General features: G+C 38.9%; 1 protein-coding gene across 1 annotated transcript in view; it reads left to right on the plus strand.

Annotated features, from left to right (window-relative positions):
• The window catches only part of LOC115262255 (piezo-type mechanosensitive ion channel component), a gene marked incomplete at its 5' end in the record, with an annotated part of 95,756 nt that extends 86,501 nt beyond the window's left edge, over positions 1-9,255 (plus strand). Inside the window, 4 exon segments of the mRNA XM_062849421.1 lie at positions 3,522-3,846; positions 3,909-5,091; positions 5,154-5,379; positions 5,649-9,255. Coding sequence (XP_062705405.1) covers positions 3,522-3,846; positions 3,909-5,091; positions 5,154-5,379; positions 5,649-5,964 — 2,050 coding nt within the window. The 3' untranslated portion in view covers positions 5,965-9,255.
• Between the last annotated feature and the right edge of the window lie 14,025 nt (positions 9,256-23,280).

Below are 23,280 nucleotides of genomic sequence, written 5' to 3' on the forward strand. Positions count from 1 at the left end.
CCTGGAGAAATCTTGAGAGGAATTCCTGTAGGAGTCCCTAAAAAATATCTATGGAGGAATCCCTTGAAGAATTCCTGGATCAATTTCTGTAGGAATTCCTAGTGGAAAAAATCCCGGAAGCAATTACTGAAGGAATCTCTGGGAGAATGTCTGGAGGAATTCATGAAGGAATACATGGAGGAAACCCTGGAGGATTCCTTGGAGGAGTCTCTGAAAAAAAATTTAGGAATTCTTGGAGGGATCCATGGAGGATATCCTAGAGGAACGCTTGTATGAATTTCTGAAGGAATCTCCAGAGGAACTCGTGGAGAAATCTCTAGTGGAATTTCTGGTGGAATCTCTAAATGAATTCCTGGAGGAATTTTTAGATAAATCCCCGCAGGAATTCCCTGGAAAAAATCCTGGAGGAATTCCAGAAAAAAAATCGTGGATAAATCTTTCAAGGAATTTGTAGAGGAATACCAGGAATAATTCCTGAAGAAATCGCAGATGAAATTTTATGGAGAAATTCTGGAGGAATCCTTAGAAGAGTTCCTGAAGAAACTCCAGATGGAACCCCGGAAGCAGTTTCAAGAGCAATGCCTAAGGGAATCTCTTAACAGTTCTGGAAGTACTGAATCAATTCCTGGTGAAAATCCTTACTTACAGAATACAAGGAGGAATTCCTGAAGAAATCCTAAGAAGAGTTCCTGGGAGAATCTTTAGATGAATTTTTAAAATAAGTTGTTACAGAAAGAATCACAGAAGCAATTCCCGAGTTAAACCCTGTAATTCTTGGAGGAATCCCTAAAGGATATCCTAGAGGAATGCCTGTAGGGATTAACGGAGGACTCTATAGAAATACTCCTGGAGGAATCTCTAGAGGCATTTCTGAAGAAATCCCTAGATGAATTTTAAGGGGAATCCCTGTAATTCCCAGAGGAATCCCTGGAATAATTCCTGAAGAAATCTCGGAAGAAATTCGTGGAAGAATCCCTTGAGAAATTCCTGGAGGAATTCCAGTAAGAACTCCTGAAGAAATTGCAGATGGAATCCTTAGAGAAATCCTGAAGGAATTCTACGAAGAGTTCGTGGAGGAACTCCTTGAGGAATCTCTGCAGGAGTTCCTAAATCACGGCAGCAATCCAATGAGGAATTCCTTAGGAAATCCCAGGAAAGCTTTCTCAACAAATTCCTGGAAGAATTTCTGTAGGAAAAAAAATATGAAGGAATCCATGTCTACAATAATTTTTGGAGGAACTCCTGGATTTTCCTGTAAGGATTTCTGGAAGATATTGCTGCTGAAATACTTCGAATTATTCCAGATTGAATTATTGGAGCAATCTCTAGTGGAATTCATAAAGAAATATAGGGAGAAGAAGCCGCACAAATCTCTGAAAGAACACTTGCAGAAATACCTAAAAGAATTTCTGTTGACATTCCTTTGGGAATCCCTAAAGAAATTCTTGGAGGAATCCTTGAAAAACTGGAACAATCACTGGAAGAAGCTCTAATAATATCCCATGAGAAATTCCCGGAGGAATGACTGGTGAAACTCATAGAAGAATTCTTGAAAAATTCTCTGGAGCAATCTATGAAGGAATCACCGAAGAAGGGGGCTGTCCATAAACCACGTGGTCATTTTTTTGGGACTTTGATCGAAGTGGTTCTCTTGGAGAAATACTTGGCGAAATTTTCTGAGGTTCTCGAGTAAAAAAGGTTTGATAATTGTGGATAAAAACTTTAATTATTAGAATAGTTTATTGTTAAGATATTTTTTCTGGAATTCTGAATTGTCAATAATCTTTGAGATGGCTCGAATTAAAAAAAAATCTGGCGGCCAGGGAGGGGGGCACGCCCCCCCCTGCCCCCCTCTGGCTACGCCCATGTGTATTTATGAGTTTTTTTTGTGACATGACGTTGTTTGACGAACTTAAATTGCTTTTTCGGGCTACCGAGCTGAAGATCCTTTCATAGCGGATAAAAGAACGGCTCGATAAAGTAGATTCTGAAAGGTTGCAACGCTGTTAATTAAATGATCAGCTGAAAAGATTATTAAGGCCAAACTATGAATGAAGAAACCGGTGTGAAATCGGTCAAACGTCGACAAGAGGGAAAAGCTATTAAAATCGGAATATGCGTGCTTACTATAATGGCCGGGATAATAGTAATAATAGAGAAAGAACTAGGTCGGGACAACGTCAATCAGGTCGTGGTTGATATGCCAATATCGTCTGCAATTTTTGCACATCAAAGGGGCATATCCTGAAGCATTGTTTCCGTTTTAAGCAGCAGAATCAGAATCAATATAACATGGCGAATTTCGTAGAACAAGAAGCTGTGACAGAAAATGTATGCGACCACGGCGCAGTATCATTGTGATTAGGCCTCGCGTCCACTTCAGGAGATTAAAGTTTGATTACGACACGGATAGCGAAGAAGAAGATTGTCATCGGAGCGCACATTATCTCGGCCCACAAGGGGCAGGTGAATCTACCGTACAAAACCGGACCTAGGCCTTGGCCTATGCGTAATGTAACGTGCCGGATAGGTGGACAAGATTACCAGAAACCGACGACGTCTACTGGTCGTAACTTCGGAGTTGAAGATGTCCAGGATCTGTTTCTGGTCAAAATTCGCATGTGGTGTTCGACAGAGATAGAGGGACGTAGAGAAAGCATGGTAGCATCAATGATGGAGATTTGTTCATGCGATTCCCATCCCAACATTTCGTTCCACCCCCATCGAAATGTAAAGTGCATCCAACAGTGTTGTTATCCTGTTATCGAATGAAAGCATGCAATCAAAAAGTGAATTAAGAATATGTAAGAGAATTAAGCGTAAAGTTACGTCATGCAGCAGGACAAAGCACCGATTACAGATGGTAAAACCATCTGTGGTCATCCCTGGAAGAGATGGTCTCGTCAGGTGGATGTTCAGGACTGCTACAGGACTTCTCTGCCGTCCAGTAGTAAAACTAGCCGTGCTGGACGTAGACCGTAAAGATAATCCTGAAGGATAAGGGCAACATTTTGGAGAGGAAAATGTTACGGCAGGCGTTACAAACATCAGCGCAGCAGCAGAAATTGTCCAAACTGATGCAGAAGTTGGACTTTATACCTAAATACCTAATACAATCAACTGACGAAGATTGACTAAACTAGTTTGACTAAATGAATCATATATGATAGGACGGTTGTCAGTACCGAAAAAATGGACTAGAGATATGGAATTGTGTGGAACCGGATGTGTATCGTAGAGGCAACAGAAATGTTTTGTCATATTGGCGCTTATGTCAACTATACAACGTTCAATGCCAACGTACGACCTATTGTTCAACTACGTGTTTCTTTCTCGTAGTTAGGTATTTGTCTACTTTAAGTGATTTAGTCGTTCGAGAGTTCTTGGTAACGGTCCGATGATCTCTGTTGTAGCAGTTGACTTTCCTCACTCATGGTCTTCTATTTCTACATCTTTCATTTCTAAAATTTCTTCCTATGTTTCCAAGTACGTTGCTGACTATGAACCACTCTCAATTTCAGCCAAGAGGCGGTAATGATCCGTCAGGATAGAAACACCGAACTGAGTATGGTCAAAGTAGAGGAAGGAGCCGACCACGGGCTGGACGACGCTCCGAACGGAAACGGTACGGCGTTGGTTTGTGTAACGCACCATTCCGAAGATTCGGGCGATTACTTCCCGCAGATTGTGAAACATTCGTTCCAGAAGTACACCGAATCGGTCAAATCGTTCTTCAGCCAGCTGTTGGATCGACAGTCGCGCAAAACGGCGGATGTCTACGGGTATCTGTTTCTGTGCGATTTCATCAACTTCTTTGTGATACTGTTCGGATTTTCCGCTTTTGGGGTGAGTTTTCGTCAATATCCTGCAGTGAATCCAATTTTTAATGGCGTTTTCTTGCGTTACAGACCCAGGAAGGTGACGGCGGTGTGCTGTCCTACTTCGAAGAGAACAAAGTGCCAATGACGTTTTTGCTGATGTTGATAATCCAGTTCTTCCTAATCGTGGTGGATCGCGCCCTGTACCTGCGGAAGTACATGGTGGGCAAGATTCTGTTTCAGTTCTTCCTGATCATTGGGCTGCACATTTGGATGTTCTTTGTGTTGCCGGCCACCACTGAGCGGAGTTTCAATGCAACGAATCCACCGGTGTACTACTACCTCATCAAGTGTTTCTATTTGCTGTTTTCGGCGTACCAGATCCGATGTGGGTATCCGGCGAGGATTTTAGGGAACTTTGTGACGAAAGGATTTACTATGATCAATTTTACCGGGTACAAGCTGTTCATGACGATTCCGTTCCTATTCGAGCTACGGACGCTGATGGATTGGATCTGGACGGATACCTCGATGACCTTGTTCGATTGGCTCAAGATGGAAGACATCTTTGCGAATGTCTATCAGCTGAAGTGCATGAGACAGTTAGAGGAGGATCTGCCTGCTCCGAGGGGACAGAAGAAAGGTTCGCTGGTTAAGTACCTCATGGGAGGAGGAATGATGTTCGGAATAATTCTGTTGATTTGGTTCCCGCTAGCACTGTTTGCTTTCAGTAATGCAGTGGGAGAACCGAATCTTCCTTTCGATGTATCTGTTACGCTGAGAATCGGTCCCTACGAACCGGTGTACGTCATGTCCGCTCAGGATAGCAACATCCACGGTCTGAATGATGCTCAATGGGAGAAATTCATGGCCCCGTATGCCAAAGACAAAACTGCCTTGACCTTCCTCTCAAACTACGAACCGGTGGACGTGGCCGCAGTGAAGCTCGGTGCCAATTCTACCTCAATCTGGAACATTTCACCACCAGACAAGGCACGACTGCTAAACGATCTGAACACCACATCAACGCTGACCTGCCGGTTCCGGTACACTATCAGTCGAAAGTCACATTCCAAAGAAAATCCCGGAACCGTATCGGAAGAGAAAGCTTACGAACTGGGACCAAACGATCCGGCTCGACCGGTGCTGGTGCAAATGCTGTCCACCGATTCCAACATATCCGTATCGCTGCCGTACATGATGCCGAAGTTCCTGAAGGTGAAAAACAGCGGTAATGTTCGGCCGATTCATCAGTTGATCAAGGGAGCTTACAGTAAGTATCATTGAAGTAAATCTCACTCGTAAAAATGTAATCGAATCCGGTTTCCTTTGTAGCGGATGACAGCGACGAAAACTATCGCAACATCACGCTCCGGTTGTTCCAAACCCATACGAACAATAGCGTCCCGCTGTTTTGGTGGGAAGTCAAAGAAAACTGCAGCGATCCATCGTATGCCACATTTGCCAACATGCCGTACGCGGACTGTTTCTCGCACCTAGTGATGTACATGTTCAACGATAAGATCTTCCCCAGTACCATCAGCTCCATTGCTGCCGGAGGGTGAGTAAACATCTAGTTAAATACATCACAATAAGTTCAGTCGTAATTTTTGTAAGTTTCCATTAAAATTCAAAAAGAATCAAATGCAATAATAGCCGGAACAGTACCATATTCGTTAAAAATAATCTAGCTCGTAGCTTCTATCCAATCTGGACTAGTAGCTATCAATATTTATGTTTGAGAGTCCGAGGCTCTAACCATAATCATTCCAGCATTTTGTTTCTCGCAATCGACTAGCAATTTTAATACTTTCACTCAACCCTTTTCAGCATCATCGGCATCTACTCCACGCTGATCCTCGTGTTTTCGAGAATGCTTCGAACCAGCATATTCTCCGGCGCCAGCTCCAAAATCATGTTCGAAGACCTACCGTACGTGGACCGTGTGCTGCAGCTCTGCCTGGACATCTATCTGGTGCGGGAATCGTTGGAATTCACCCTGGAGGAAGACCTATTTGCCAAACTGATCTTCCTGTACCGCTCGCCGGAGACGATGATCAAATGGACTCGACCAAAGAACGAGGAAGGGGACGACGAAAGCGACTCCATGAGCACCAGCTCCAAGTCGCGCAAGAAGAATGATTAGATTTCATCATCCAACTTTACGTTTCTCTACTTTTCCCGATCGTGATATTACTTTGTAAGGAAGAATTATTTATTACGCAAAAGAGCACTTAATAACGGAAAACATACACGAAAGCTTTATTAAGTTTGAAACTACCTGTTAACGAGAGTTATGAAGTCTTGGTTGGCACATCATTGCATTTGAATTTGTTTGATAGTCGGTTGGAAACCATTTAACAGCGCTTAGTTGTAATAAACAGCCATCAATTTTGTATTATATTGGAATTACGAGAGATAATGTGTACCAAACGAGGTCAATTTTGGACCAGTTCTAATCTTGACGAAACGAAAGCGCCTTCTACCCATGATAGTTGTTGGGAATATTTTTGTAGAAAGCGGAAATATGTTGGAGTCTGCGAGTTCAATAGAATTCAAAAACAGATACAGAAAAAAAAATACATTGATCTCGGGGATTATTTGGTCTAAACGCATTTGACGAACGAATAATCTCTGTTGAATCACATTCTTTAGGATAAAAAATTTGCGAATACGAAAAAAAAACTCCATCATGTTGTAATTCTAGTCGGAAGATAATCATTTAATAAAAAGTTTGCGCTAACATCTATTTTCGCTCCATATCAGAAAAAAAACCGTCGGATAATCATGCGTTTATATAGTCTGTTAGCAATCATTTGGCACAACAACGACATATATCTAGAGTTATCTAGTTTACTTAGACGAGCAAATTGAACCATCAGAGTGACGAGCGCACGGTGCTTCATTTACCGTTATTATCAAAAAAAATATACCATCAAAACCTGAAACGCCATTCTCTTTCTTTACCATTCCTACACCTCTGGACAAATTTTTAAAAAAATCGTTAGACGAAATTTTGAGTTACGCCCTTTTAAAGGGCCTAACCCCTAAAAAATCAGGGTTTCTATAGAAAACCATCATATTTCATAACAGAAGCATGCTTCTGACATCAAAACCTGGAACGCCATTCTCTTTCTTTATCATTCCTGCGCCTCTGGACAAATTTTCAAAGTAATCGTTAGTCGAAATTTTGAGTTACGCCCTTTTAAAGGGCCTAACCCCTAAAAAATCAGGGTTTCTATAGAAAACCATCATATTTCATAACAAAAGCATGCTTCTGACCAGAGATGCCAGATTATTTTTTATCAAAAATCTGTATTAATACAGATTTTTCTGTATCGCCGTTTTTCAGGGTATAGCAGACACCGAGAGTCCTAGATTTCAATAGAAACTAACAAAAATGTACTACTTTTTGACGATTTAAAATTTTTATAGGTTTTTATTTTTCTAAAACATGTGTGAAAATGTACAAATTTTCATAATTTTTTTAAAGTTTAAGCAGCAATTCATAAAGTTTCCATTGAATTTTTTGAAATTAACTTCAATTTTTATGCTTTCTGGAGAAATCTGTATCAAACTTCAAAAATCTGTATTTTCTGTACTCTGTATCTTGTCTGTATAGAAGGTAAAAAATCTGTATATCTGGCATCTCTGCTTCTGACATCAAAACCTGGAACGCCATTCTCTTTCTTTATCATTCCTACACCTCTGGACAAATTTTTAAAGTAATCGTTAGTCGAAATTTTGAGTTACGCCCTTTTAAAGGGCCTAATCCTAAAAAATCAGGGTTTCTATAGAAAACCTTCATATTTCATAACAAAAGCATGCCTTGAAGTCCCAAACAATAAAAAGTATCAAAAATAATGCTACAATTTTATACTATGCGCTAATATTGACTATCTGTATTGGTATTTGTATAAAAATTGGGCATTACGCTAATATAAGGGAAATATTTTCAAACATGTAGAAAGCAATCATTTTTGTATCAATTGCCATTCATAGCGTGGGACGTAAGTGTTTTGTATTGTTATTTTATAGACATGTTCATATTAGTCATATGGAGTGGCGATGCACAAATTTCGTCACGCAAAAAACGACCATTTTAAACAACATATTTATATCTATATTTATATGTTAAATAACATATTTAACATATAACAAGGCTATAGCAACATATTACCGAAGATGTCCGATTAGCAAGATGGCCATGTGAGTGGGACGTCCTCACAAATTGCACCCTCCTTGTAAATTGGGGTCATTTTCGATCCAAACCGTGCACTGTTACTGAGCCTTTACCTACGATTCGTTAGGAAGGATATATATTATATAAAATATAATAGAAAACCCCATTTTTTTAAAAATAATTATAACTCTTTAAAACACATCTAAAAAGAATTCAAGATCTCTAAGCAATCTTTGAAAAAGTTTTATTCTTTTGATTTAATTTCGACCTCCGTATCTAGTACCGTAAGATTAAAAAAGTATAGATCATGCTTTAGAAAAAATACATTAACTTTCATGAAAATACAATAGCAATGATTATCCTGGACTTTTAATACCAGTTCTAAGCGAATTTCCGGTAATTTCCCTGTTTTTTTTCTGATTGTTTGCTATTCGTCTAATTTTAATACAAAATTCTGTAATATTAGTGCATAGTATCAAATTGTAACATTATTAATAGTACTTTTTATTATTTGGGACTTCAGCTTCTGTTATGAAATATGATGGTATTCTGTAGAAACCCTAATTTATTAGGGGTAAGGCGCTTTAAAAGGGCGTAACTCAAAATTTCGTGTAACGATTATTTTAAAAATTTGTCCAGAGGTGTAGGAATGATAAAGAAAGAGAATGGCGTTCCACGTTTTGATGGCAGAAGCATGCTTTGTTATGAAATATGATGGTTTTCTTTAGAAACCCTGATTTTTAGAGGTTAGGCCCTTTAAAAGGGCGTAACTCAAAATTTCGACTAACGATTACTTTGAAAATTTGTCCAGAGGTGCAGGAATGATAAAGAAAGAGAATGGCGTTCCAGGTTTTGATGTCAGAAGCATGCTTCTGTTATGAAATATGATGGTTTTCTATAGAAACCCTGATTTTTTAGGGGTTAGGCCCTTTAAAAGGGCGTAACTCAAACTTTCGTCTAACGATTTTTTTTAAAAATTTGTCCAGAGGTGTAGGAATGGTAAAGAAAGAGAATGGCGTTTCAGGTTTTGATGGTATATTTTTTTTTTGATAATAACGGTAAATGAAGCACCGTGGAGCGGCTTTTGTAAAATGTACAGTACGCGTTTGCGGAACAAAGACAAATGCTTCATTTTTTTTGACAAAGCCCCAGTTAATGTTTGTATGTATCTACATGTGGGAAACCAGTGACGAAACTGATATAGTGCGGTATATTTTTAAACGATCTTTGGAAATAAAAGCAATTTGTACTTGAGTTTGTGTAGTGTGCCTTTTATTTGGAGTCTGATTAAGTATGAAATAAAAAGCAACTTTTCTACTGCATTTAAGTAAAAACTAGTTCAACTATTTCGCCATTACTCACAGTTCACATTAATAATTAAGCTAAGAGCCTTGAGTTTATGCGATAATCCGACCTGATTGACGGAGACATGTTAGGTACCTACATATCTGCGATGACGAAATACGAAATGTTCACCAAATTACTAACTCAAATACATTGGCGTATCTAGGATTTTTTCCTAGGGGGTGCCTAGGGGGTGCCAGTTTCAGTGGCTTCCAGGCTGTTTCTTTTTATTAAGGGAAATACCGATCCACACTCAATTTCTTAGTATAATGATATACCGCGTCGCGGGAAAATATTAGCCCGGAAATTTAAACGCACTGTATTTTAAAGAACAGTTTTTTTTACCGTTGTACTAATTTAACACTTTCTCCGCCATGTGAGGTTTGAAAACTTGATAACTTGATTGCATATACCGTGCCATGCCCTAATACCGTGACCTTAAGGATGCTCTTCACTTCAAAGAGCCCTGTAAAAATCAATTATCCGTGTTTCTTGATTTTTCAAACGCTATATTATTGGTTATTCTGTGTATTATGTATAATAAATATAATTAATGGTATTCCAATGTTTAAACCATTGTTAAAAACAAAATGGTAAAATATAGCATTGTGCCTAATACCGTGTATGTGACCCGCGTACATTGGTGGTCCTTTGAATCATCACTATATCAATCATACTAAGTTCATACTTAAAAGAATCTGTGCGTTAAACGTTGCCTAGAGGTTTGTACAATTGATTCATAAAGTAAAAAAGTATCAATAATATTTTCAGCTTGCAGTTTTAGCCGAAACACGGTATTTGGAACACAAAAGGAACCATGCCCTAATACCGTGTATTGGTACTTCGCACTCACATTTTGTGAATATTTTTAATTGCTTGTTTTTGTAAATATGTGCCAAATTTATTACGCCTAACTTAAGAAGGTTTAATATGCTAATGATTGAATTAGTTACTTAGTTAAAAACATAATACACTTAGTAAAATATTTGAGTTTTTTGTCAAATACACGGTATTAGGAGGCACACGGTATTAGGGCATGGCACGGTAATACACGGAATTTGCATTTTCAGTTTGAACTTAACAATCATCGCGACAATCTGTTTTGTGGATTAAATGCAATCAGGTCCGTAAGAATACATTTTCAGAGCAATTATTAGATCTATAGTATAGTATAGATAGTATAAATCTCGAAAACTACATATAAAATATCCACAAATTTGCGTGTAACTTGTATTCATCGTGAATCTTTGTTTTTTTGCATAATAACAACCCTTATGAAAATAGTTTTCATGAACAATTGTAAGAGTTATAAATTCTTAAAATTACAAAATCAGGATATACCTTATTTTACGACCACTATTGGCTTAGCGAAATAAAATTCTACTGCCACAATAATAATCAGAAAATACATTTTTATATTTTTGTACACTTCTCCTAATCACGAAGATGCTTGAAAAAATATAAAATTGTTGAGTTTGTTCATTGTCTTGGCGGTAGAATTTTTTGTCGCTCAGCCAAGCATGGATGTAAAAAAAGGACGAGGTGTATGTGCATTTTTGGTTTGATCACAACATTTATGGCGACTTTTACAGAGAAATTGAGAGTATTATTCTTAAAACTACAAAATTTGGACTCGATTATCCTGAGTTCCGTTCTGAAGCTTCACGAACATATTATCAATCCAGTTGAAACCTGGCATTTGGTGCGATCGGACTTCGATTTTTCTCCTCGGGATTCTGATGCTCGCACCAAATTCCAATTTCACCTGGATTGATAATATATCTGGTGAACGGAATGATGTATAAAGCTGAAATTTTGACTTACGTAAAACCAACATTGTAGTAATCAGTCAAAATTCCAGCTGTGTACATTCGTATACGTATACGTATTATACAAGAAATTAGTGTTCTCGGCAAAACATTATTTTGGTAATTTCTTAGGGAATATTCCCGGAAATTTATTCGAAAATTGTTTTGCAATTTATTTCAATTGAGACTTCTTTTGAAAATCTCTCGGTAATTTTCTTCGGCAAGTCATACTACTTTTTATTGGATTTTCGTCGATTTTTTTGACTTTCCTTATCTATGTTATTTAGTATTCCTTCGCCAATTCCTTCAAAAACTTCTTCGGAAATTCTTTTATAAATCGCTTCTATATCTTTAATGATAATTCTTGAGACAATTTCTTCAGTAATTGTGTAAGGAATTCCTTCTGTAGATGAATTCGGAATATCTTCGGCAATTCTGATGATACTTGCATTGAAAAATTTATTTGGGAATTTCATCAGCAATTTCTTTGGAAATTTTGGAAAGTTCGATTATTACTTTGGGAACTTTTTCGGTAATTCCTTTGGAAATCGATTCGTCAAATTCCTTGACGATTTCCTACGGAAATTTATTTGGATAAAAAATTACTTTTGAAATTCTTCTAAATTTTCTTCCGAAATTCCTTTGATGATTTCGGCAAATTCTTTGAGAATTTCTTCTATTTTTTGTGAATGTTTGTGGAAATTTGTATAGAATATATTTCGGCAATTTATTTTGAGATTGGATTTGGCCAGTTTCTTTAAGAAGCCTTAACATTTTCTTCCGGAATTCCTCTGGTAATTCTTATATGAATTCTTTTGGCAACTATTTTGAGAGTTCTAAGGTAATTTTGATGGTTTTTTTCCGGCAATTGCTTTGGGAATTTGTCAGGAAGTTTTTCGTGTATTTCATATGATTTAATTTGACAAGATCAGTTGAGAATTTCTGAATTATCAGTTCAGCATTTTTTTTTCGGAAGCAATATATATAAATATAAATAAATCAGTTAATAACAAAAGTAATCACTATAAAATTGCCTGAGGAAATTGCAAAATAACTGAAAAAGAAATTGCCGAAATAATTTCAGAGGAATAGCTATTGAAATTATAGAAAATAAATCCAAAGAAGCTGCTCATTAAAAACCACCACAGAAATTAAAAAAAAAAACAACCATGCCGTCCTAAAAGAAAGGACCATACTGTGGTCTAGCAAATACGGAGTCGTGAATTCGAATCCCACCAGAATGCGATTTTTTTCACAAATTCATCTCTCAAATTTTCAATTAGCAACATTCGGTGCCTTCTAATCAATTAGTTTTTCTCGTTCATTTCTATAGGATTTCACTAGGGAGTTGTCTAGTAATACCTCCTAGGATTTCTCTGGAAATTCCAACTATTCTCGAAATTCGTTAAGGAATTCCTACAGCGATTTTTGTTGGGATTCCTTCAGCTGAGGAGTTCCAGAAGTAATGCCATGATTAATTTCTAGAGTAATCCATGGTTGAAAACTCTAGAAGAATTCTTGGATGGGACTTAAGAAAAATCCCTGGAAAAATCAAAGGCATTTCTGGAAGTATCCTAGGAAAACTTCCTAGAAGAATCCCAGCAAGAATGCCTGGAGAAATCCCTAGAAGGATTCCTACAGGCATCACAGTAAGAAATTCTAGAGGAGACCTAGGAGGCATGACTGAAACATTAGAAGCAGCAGAAATCGTTTATGGAATCCCAGGAGGAGTTCCTGGATGAAAGTCAAAAGGAGGTCCTGGGGGAATTTAATGAGAAATATTTGGAGAAATCCCAGGAAAAACCCCTATAGGATTTCCAGGATGAAATACCGAAGGTACTTCTGCAAAGCTCCTAGGAAGATTTCCTTGAATAATCCCAGCAAGTTTTTTAAGGAATCCCTGGAGAAATTCTTAGAGAAATTGTATTATTGTAAGAATTTCTGGAGGAGTCCTAGGAGGAATTGCTGGATTAATTACAGCAGAAATAGCTTGAGAAATCCAGCTTAAATTCGTAGAGGAAGGCCACGAGGAGTTCCAGGAGAAAATCCACGAGAAAACTATGAGAGAATCCTTATCCTTTTATCTTGGATAAAAATTCCTAGAGGAATCACCGGAGAGCTTCTGAAGAAATCACAGAAAAATCTCAGTAGGTATTCTTAGAAGGGGTCTGGGATGCATCATTGTAGAAATCTCAGCAGAAACCGGTAGAGGTATTCTGGAAGAATATGTAAATAAGGCCCTAAAAGAATCGCAGGAGGAATTTCTGAAGGAATTTCAGGAAGATTTCCCGGAAGGTTTGCTAGGATTAATTCATATGGGAATCACTAGAAGAATTTCTGGATATATCATAGCAAGAACTTCCGGAGGAATTGCTGGAAGAACCGCAGATGGAGTTGTTTGATGTATTCTTGGAGGAAGACCAAAAGCAGTTTCCAAAGGAATTCCTTGAGGAATTTCAGGAGAAATCTTTGGATAAAATCTTTAGAAGAATTCCTGGATGAGTTCTTGGAGAAATCCCTGGTAGAACAACCAAAAAAATTCCTGCAAGAATTCCAAGAAGATTACCTGGTGAGATCCCATTGATTGATTGATTTGTCTTTATTAAAAAGACTTTCAGCCCTTGGCTGGTTCGTCTCTCGAACTGAGATCCCAGCAAAAAGGCCAGGAGAAAGCTCTAGAAGAATCCGTAGCATAATTTCTGAAGTACCACAGCTAGAATCTCTGGAAGAGGAATAGCTGGAAGAACCCCATGAATTGCTCGAGGAATCCCAGCTAGAATATTTGGAGGAATTCCTAGAATTCCGGGAGGTATAATAGATTAATTTTTAGAGAAACCCTTGAATCAGGAATGTAAGGGTATGCTATGAGAAGTTCCTCTAACAAATGCCTGGAGGAATACCTACAGTTCTTCTTGAAATAATCGGTAGAAATATACTGGAGGAATCCTTAATGGAATCGCAGGAGGAATTTCTGAAGGAATCACAGGAGGAATGCCAGGAGAAATTCCTACAAGTATTTCTGAAGGAGTTCTGAAGGGAATTGCTTGAAGAATTCCAGCTAGAATTCATGAAGGAAGGCCAATAGAAGTTCTTGGAGAAATCCCCTGTGAAATTTCTAGAGGATAAACCCTTGAAGAAATCTCTGGAAGAGTCACCGAAGGAATTTTTGGATAAATCCCAGGGAGATTTTTCGAAAGAATTTCCAGAAGAACATCTTTAGTAGAATTCCTGAAGGTACCAGAGTGAGACTTTTTGGGGAAGTTCTAAGAGGAATTGCTGGAAGAATCTCAGCAGGGGTTGCTTGAGAAATCGTAGCCATAATTCCCGGAAGAAGACCAATATAACCTCCATGAGAAATTTCTGGAAGAATCTCTGAATAAAATCTCTGAAGGAAATCCTGGATGAATCACCGGAGAAGTTGCTGGATCAATATCCGCAGAATCCTAAGGGAAGTTTATTGAAGAAATATCGGGCGGAATTCATAAAGAAGGCCTAGAGAACTCACTGTATGTATAAATAGATAGAGGTATTTTTGGAGGAATCCTTGGAGAAGCGATATCCAAAACGCCAAAATGTACAACAGGTATATAAGTTATTCCAGGTGTGATTAGGTTTTGTTCAAATGTGCCATTAATAAATATTGGAATTATCGCGTGAAGTTTTAAATTTTAGGTGCCTGTCAAGGAAAAATTCTAGGGGGTGCCAAATTTGTTCTAGGGGGTGCCAGGCACCCCTGGAACCTCCCCTAGCTACGCCAATGCTCAAATAACGAAACAATGAATGATAATTTGATAATAAATCTTACGTATTTTGTGAAATTCTTTGGGACATCTGAGACATCACTTCCTTCTAGGATTCCTCTAGAAATGTCTTCATCGATTCCTCCAGGATTTTTTTTCTTAGCATTAGCATTAAGCGAGTCGAACAAATTCGTAGGTGGTACAGTCCTAGAGCGCTGTTATGAGGGTTGCCTCCTTCCCGTTCGAACCAAAGCACAAAGATTTGGGACCCTCTGACTCTTAGACAAGACTGACGTAATCCTCCAATGGTCGAGAACTGTCCTGACCACGTGTCCTAGGGTTCCTTGAAATAGATTTCTCCAGAAATTTATGCCGCGGTTCTTCCTACAGTTCCTCAAAAATTCCTGTATGGATTCGTCCAGTTGTTTCTCCAATGATTCTTCCAGCGATTTTTGACAGGAATTTCTCCATGGGATTCCTCCAGAAATTCTTCTAGCTATGAAGTTTTAGTGTAGTTATGACTTTTTGTCTTTCTCGTACACCAAAGTGTACTGAAAGGCTATATATTCACTCAAAAAACGAATTTTCGATAGAAGGCTCGGAGGGTCAAGTCACATATACCAATCAACTCAGTTCGACGAATTGAGATGATGTATGTATGTGCGTATGTGTGTATGTATGTCTGTGTACAAAAATGTCACTCACTTTCAAGGCACTTCCCATTGGCCGATTTTTCGGATAATAGCTCGAATCGAACCGGAACTTTACCGCATTTTTTGCTATTAAAAATGGTCCGGATCAGTCAAGGCGTTCCGGAGTTATGGCCATTTGAGTGATCCGGACCAGCACCGGTAGAACTGGCCACATATAAAACTGAACCAAGTCAGCCCAGCCCCTAACAAGCCCAGGTTAATCATAATGAACCAAGTCCCCGACCAAGCCCCATCATGCGACACATAAAACTGCGGCGATTTTTGTAACCTTCAGCATGGCTGACAAATTTTGTGCGGATATCAACACAGGAGACCTAAAATTCTACGATGTCGGTCCAAAATTCAAGATGGCGGTCTAAAATCCAAAATGGCGGCTCCAAATTCAAGATGGCGGCTGTATAATGGAGTTTCAAGCCCTAAACCATGCAACATGGGTATATTTTGTATGGGGAAGATGTTTGGAGTCCAATAATGGCGACCATAACATTCAAGATGGCGGTCTAAAATCCAAGATGGCGCCTCCAATTCAAGATGGCGGCTGTTTAATGGAGTATTAGGCACTAAAACCATGTAACATGGGTATATTTTGTATGGGGAAGATGTCTGGAGTCCATAAATGGCGATCTGAGTATCCAAGATGGTGGTCTAAAATTCAAGATAGCGGCTCCAAATTCAAGATGGCGGCTGTTTAATGGAAATTTAGGCGCTAAAACCATGCAATATGGGTATATTTTGTATGGGGAAGACTTCTGGAGACCATAAATGGCGATCTGAGTATCTAAGATGGTGGTCTAAAATTCAAGATGGCGGCTCCAAATTCAATATGGCGGCTGCATAACGGAGTTTTAGGCCCTAAACCATGCAATAAGGGTATATTTTGTATGGGGTAGATGTCCGGTGTCCAAAAATGGCGACCTGAACATTCAAGATGGCGTTCTAAAATTCAAGATGGTGGCTTCAAATTCAAGATGGCGGTTGTTTAGTGGAGTGTTTGGCTCTAAAACCATGCAATAAGAGTATATTTTGTATGGGCAAGATATCCGGAGTCCAAAAATGGTGACCTGAATATCCAAGATAGCGGCTCCAAATTCAAGATAGTGGTTGTAAAGTGGAGTTTTTGACTCTAAAACCATATAATATGGTTATAATTTGTATGGGGAAGGTGTCCGGAGTCCAAAAATGGCAACCTGAATATCCAAGATAGCGGTCTAAAATACAAAATGGCGGCTTCAAATCAAGATGGAGGCTGTTTAATGGAGTTTTAGGCCCATTACTATGAAAAATGGGTATATTTGGTATAAGGAAGATATCCGGAGTCCAAAAATGGCGACCACGATTTCCAAGAGGGCGATCTAAAATCCAAAATGGCGACTCCAAATTCAAGACAGTGGCTGTTTTAGAACCTAACTGCATGTAATATGGGTATATTTGGTATAGGGAAGATGTCTGGAGTCAAAAATGGCGACCGCAATATGCAAAATGGTGGCCCAAACACCAAGATGACGGCTGCAAATTCAAGATGGTGGCTGTTCAACGGCGTTTTAAGCTCTAAATCCGTGTCATATGGGTTTATTTGATATAGAGACGAATTGTGGACTCCAAAAAATGGTGACCAGATGGTGGCTGTTCAATGGAGTTCTGGGCTCTAAAACCATGCAATATGGGTATATCTGGTATGGGGAAGAAGTGTGGAGTCTAAAAATAGAGACCAGAATAGTTAAGATGGCGGACTTAAATCCAAAATTGCGGCTCAAAGTTCAAGATAGCGGCTTTTTGTTAAGGTGAAATGGGTGAGCGTCCAGGTGCATTTTGGCTCGCATTTTTGAGAGCACCGATCTCGTCATCCACAAAACGCCCGAAAACGAAATGCTACTCAATGTTTATCACGAGTGAGCAAGGGTACTCATTGCTTTTTCAGCTCTGTTTGTTGTTTAGATGACGAGATCCGTGCTTTCGATATTTGCAAGGCAGCCATTGTGACGGTCATCTTTGGATTCGCGCATATAATATCACATAGTATGTCCTTAAGAGTTTGAGGCTCAAACATCAAAGCTACATAAACGATATGATTTCTGGTGCCACGTAATGGATTTTTGTTTAACGTATGAAAGTGCGATATTCATCAACATGTCACTTGAGTTTTGCTGAAATGTGTTTTCGAAGGCACGAGAAAGGCGCCATCACCGCTATGTGGATTAATTAGGGTTTTTTTTTATTACACTTCCCAGTTGTTTTGTCCTTTCTAAGACCGCGTTTTAAAAGATTAAAAAAAAAAATATCATAGTTTTGCAACGTACAATGAAATTTCGAAAATGCTTCAATCTTCGTTTGCAAATTGAAAACTTTACCAAAACATTCAAAAACATAGTCAAGTGGGATATCGCAGCCAGCTAAAAACTAAAAAAAGCACCGCCACTAAAATAAAATAATATTCAGACATTTTCATAAATTTACGGTTTGGAACTGCTTGTGATATTTTGCTCAATATCACGAGCTACATAGCTCATGCAGTATTCCTTGAAAGTTTTTTGAAGAAATTCTTGAACAAATCGTGAGTTTTCGGCGCAATTCTAAGACACATTTTTGGAACAATTTATTTAGGTCTGCCAAGCAAACTTGCAAGTGCCCGTAGATACTGTTACAAAAATACCTGAATGAACTTAATAATATATTTTTAGCATAATTCTTGAAACTCCCATAGACTTTTATTGATCAATTGAAATTCCTAGTGGATTTTATGCTAGTATTTTTAATGAAATTACTGAAATGGCTTGTGGAAGAATTTTTAAATATTTTTCTGGTCATTTCTAAAAAGTTTACAGAACAATTTGTAAATGATTCGAAACAATAATGTCTGAAAGAATTTAAAACCCTCTCATTTTCATAGTTGCTTTCGAGCTCCACATATTTTTCACGAACTCGAGAGAAATCATTTTCTATGGATATGATGCAATATTTTTAAGAATATGGTTGCCAACTTATTGGTATGTATATTCCAATTGTAAATTACTTTTTTCAAGAGTGAAACTATTGAAAATCAATAAAATAAAATGTTCGTTCAAAATTACTAAAAGAGAAAGCTTAAAAATTCTGAATTCCGTAATAAATTCAGAATTCATCTAGACTTGAATTAATGTGGACATTTATATAATTTTCATGTGTAACTAGCGGCATTCATTAAAAACTCTGAAAGTTTTTTTTTTATTAATGACACAAAGTTTTTTTTCTAATAGAAGTCTGTTCGGACAAACATCAATGTGCTACCGGCGGAGCACTCTACCCAGCCATACCAGCCATACATCACCGTATGTAGCAGCGCTACTATTGTCTGTTAGTATCAAACACAATCATAGGCGCCAACTTGTGACGTAGTTGGGGGGCGAAGCTCTCCAAAATTGGACAAAATTAATCTTTTTTCACCTCAATGCACTAGTTTTCACGTAAATATGCCTAAACTAGATGAACTGCGTCGAAATATTCCGAATTTGATTGGTTTTGAGAGGCCTCGCCCCCCCAACTACGTCACAAGTTGGCGCGTATGAACACAATGTAGAATAAGCTAAATGTGTATCTTTTGTGATCGTTTTATTTTATGAATAAATGTAGTTCACGAGTAGATTCATTGTACGGAATCGAGCCGAACTCCTACCACTTGCTCGATCAAAGTCCTTTTAACATATTTTGGTTACTTTCTAAAGAAATATTTTTGCTGCAGAAATCGCAGGGGACAAAAGTCTAGTGAAATTCTTGAAAACATATATCTTCGATTCATCTGCGAAACTCACACTGCGGATTAACTGAAGCTATGCGTGAGGGTTTGGGGCTGTCCATAAACCACGTGGTCATTTTTTTGGGACTTCAAAAAACCCCCCCCCCCCCCCCCCCCCGTGGTCATTAGTCCATACAAAATTTTTTATTCGTCCATACAAAATGGTCATTGGCCGAACCCCCCCTCATGACCACGTGGTTTATGGACAGCCCCTTTCTGAGAGGATTTTCAGAATTAAAAAAAAAACCTATTTAATCAACCTATGGTGAACAGAACCCTTCTTACACTTATTAAAATTATTGTTGTATTATTCGTATTTAACATATTTATTTTGTATGATTGTGCCTTTTGGTCATTCTAGAAAAAAATGTGTATTTGGCATCTAGTGGATTGGTTTCCAAAATAACATCGTGGACCATGGACTAAACTGCCAGAAATGCCAGGCATCTCCTAGAATCTAGTATGGAATTCTTAAAAAATAACTCACATATTCTGGAGTATTATATACATATTTCGTTAACTGCCAAACGATCTTGAATAGATTACCAAATCGATAAGAAAATCATCGAGATACACTTTGTCTAATATCTCTTAATCAGTCGATTAAACTAGCTACGAAGTACTTGCCCAAGTAACCACTAAGCCGTAAAAATTGGCACCAAGTTGGTTCTATATCCTTATGAAGAGTAATGTTAACAGAGCTCCTTAGAACTACATCCTATAATAGATCTGCTTAAAAGCCAATTTTGGCGAAATATTCGGCTGATATACGGCCAGCTTCAATCTGCGTACCGAGTCTCTGGTGAAAGAGTTGTCAAAAATGGGTTAAGAAAAAAGAAAAAAAAAAAGTTATTTACTTTCTTTATTTTTTTCTCCGGATGTTTTCCATCGAAGTCTACTTTTCTTCGATTTTTACGGCCTGATCCAGATTCGATCTGATGTCCTCGGGGTTGTTAGTCTTAAGTGGATACCGTCACGTTTCCCATCTGCTCCATGGATGCACCAAGAGATCGGTTTGCTAAGCACCGTATTTAAGGAAAAGAAGGCAACAAGTTGGGACAGCATTGATGTTCCGATCCGAATGTTCCGCATGATCCGATGCTCGGATCTAAAATCGGGCACAATGTGGCCGCATTGGAAATGTATAAAATGGTTTTATGGATGGTGGAGAGAGATCTGCAGGAGATGCAGCTAGGGAAATTTGGGAGGTTGACGAGGTTCCGTAACAAGAGGAATCAAAATGGGGCCCATCGATTAGTTTTGGTGTTCGTCTTTAGGAATAACGATTGAAACTCCACAGGTTAACATCCGATGCATTTATATCATAATCGAGGAAACAGCTATACATTTTCTGTTTCAAGTTAATGCTTGAAGTGTCCGACAACAAGCTTCCACCGCCCTATCGATCGTACGAAATTTCCGAAGAGATTTTATTGTCTTGCTTCGGTTCAGTTTTGTTTTGATAGATATAAACGTCATGCACGCCAAGCCTTTTAACAGCACTGTCAGGCTTCTTATTCGGCTGATAGACACTGGGTTTACAAGCACTATAGCATAGCGTCATATACTAATAAACGGCCTATTTCAGTGCTTACAATTTATAATGCCTGAGAGCATTTGAAAATTTCCTACTGAGCCTATTGACACGAAAAAGCTGCTGTATAACCTTTAGACCGCTTACGCCAGTGCTTAGTGGTTACTTGGGAAGTGTTTACCGAATACTCGGAAACGCAGTTGCGCGAAAACTGGACAGTTACATATCAAATGATACGAAGTTCCATAATCGGATTCACAGCTATCACAGGCAAATGAATCAGCTTGCTGAATATTCGCCATGTGATAGCTGAGTCGGCAGTGGCCAGTCAATGCTTTGACCAGCATGCTGCAATTCTGCTTAGACAGATTAGTTAGATACTTCGCCACCCGTAGAGATGGCTCAGCACTATACAATTTGGTTTGACGACATGACTCCAAACTATTCCAATATTGTCTGTGTTGAGTGACAGCCCAGGTGTGAATCTGAAGCTTAATCCAACACTTCGATATCGGAATAGCTGGCTCAGGGCCAATGAAGTCATGTGATGCTCCAGAGCGAGCTAACTCATCAGCCAATTCATTTCCAGCGATGGAAGAATGACCAGGTACCCATAGAAGGTGAACAGCGTTTGCTGAATTCAGCTCCTCGATTTGAGTTCGATAAGCGATAACTATCTTCGACCTGGAGTTGGCCGAAGCAAGTGCTTTAATAGCAGCCTGGCTATCTGAACAGAAGTATATTACTTTGCCCATTACGTGCTGCTGAAGTGCTGATTGCACTCCGCACATAAGAGCAAAGATTTCGGCCTGAAAAACGGTACAGTGTCTACCAAGTGAATAAGACTGATACAGCCTTAGCTCACGAGAATAAACACCAGCACCTGCTCGACCTTCGAGAAGGGAGCCATCAGTGTAACATACGATGCCGTCTGAAATACTTCTTTCCAGATAACCAGATGTCCACTCTTCCCGGGAAGGGAATTTCGTGGAAAATGTCCTATATGGAAAATTACAAGCAATTGTAAGATCACTTGGAGCAAGGACAATTTTGTCCCAATTCACCAAAAGTGGAAACAACGAGGTGTGTGTTGAACTGCGGTTCACAGGAGTTTCCTCTAGTAGACCGAGTACCCGTAACCGGTAAGTGCAAGAAAGGGCTTCTTGTTTGAGATGAATGTGTAGTGGGGCAACGTCAAAGAGAACTTCTAGCGCTGCCGTAGGAGTTGAAGAGAACGCTCCAGACATCGCCATTAAGCACATCCTTTGGAGATGGCCTAATTTTGATTGGACCGTTCTCACTTCACCCTTTTGCCACCACACAAGACATCCATAAGCCAATATTGGCCGAACCACAGTTGTGTAAATCCATTTGATATACTTGGGTTTTAGACCCCAAGTTGTACCAAAAGTACGCCGGCATTGCCCGAAGGCCATACAAGCTTTCTTGATTCTGAACTCAATGTGAGGTGTCCAGGAAAGCTTGGAATCAAGAATGACTCCAACGTACTTTACCTGTTCAGTCACATCGATTTCAGAATCAAAGAGACGCAAAGGTCGAACGCCATTACGGTTTCGCCTTTCCGTGAAAAGAACAATAGATGTTTTACTCGGATTAACCGAAAGGCCATATTGGCGACACCAACCCTCAACTACCTGAAGGGCGTTTTGCATCAGGTCGAAAAGGGTGCTGATGCACATACCAACTAACAATGTTAGGTAGTCGTCGGCAAAACCATAAGTAGGAAAACCGCTATTATTGAGTTGCCTCAATAGCGTATCTGCTACGAGATTCCACAAAAGCGGTGATAAGACTCCCCCTTGGGGGCATCCACAAACACTCAATTTCCTAATCCCTGCTAGACGCAATGTCGAGAAGAGATATCGGTTTTTGAGCATTTGGTGAATCCAATTGGAAATCATTGGAGATATACCATGACTCCGTGCGGCTTCCAATATGGCATCGAAAGGCACGTTGTCAAAGGCACCCTCGATATCTAAGAAAACACCCAAACAAGATTGCTTTTGAGCGAATGCTTTCTCGATATCGTAAACAACCTTGTGTAAAAGAGTCACAGTGGACTTACCAGATTGGTAGGCATGTTGGTTCACATGAAGAGGCACGTTGGCCAGATGAACATCACGGATATGATGATCCACAATGCGTTCTAAGCATTTCAGAAGAAAAGAGGTCAAACTGATAGGTCTGAAACTCTTTGCTTCTTCATACGACGCACGACCCACTTTCGGAATAAACTTTACAGTAATATCCCTCCAGGATTTGGGAATATACCCTGCAGCAAAACTGCAAACAAGTAGTTTTTTCAAAACATGTTTGAAATAATCAAATCCCTTCTGAAGCAAAATAGGAT

The sequence above is a fragment of the Aedes albopictus genome, chromosome 2 (genome assembly GCF_035046485.1).
Source record: "Aedes albopictus strain Foshan chromosome 2, AalbF5, whole genome shotgun sequence".
In the NCBI taxonomy this organism is placed as follows: Eukaryota; Metazoa; Arthropoda; class Insecta; order Diptera; family Culicidae; genus Aedes; species Aedes albopictus.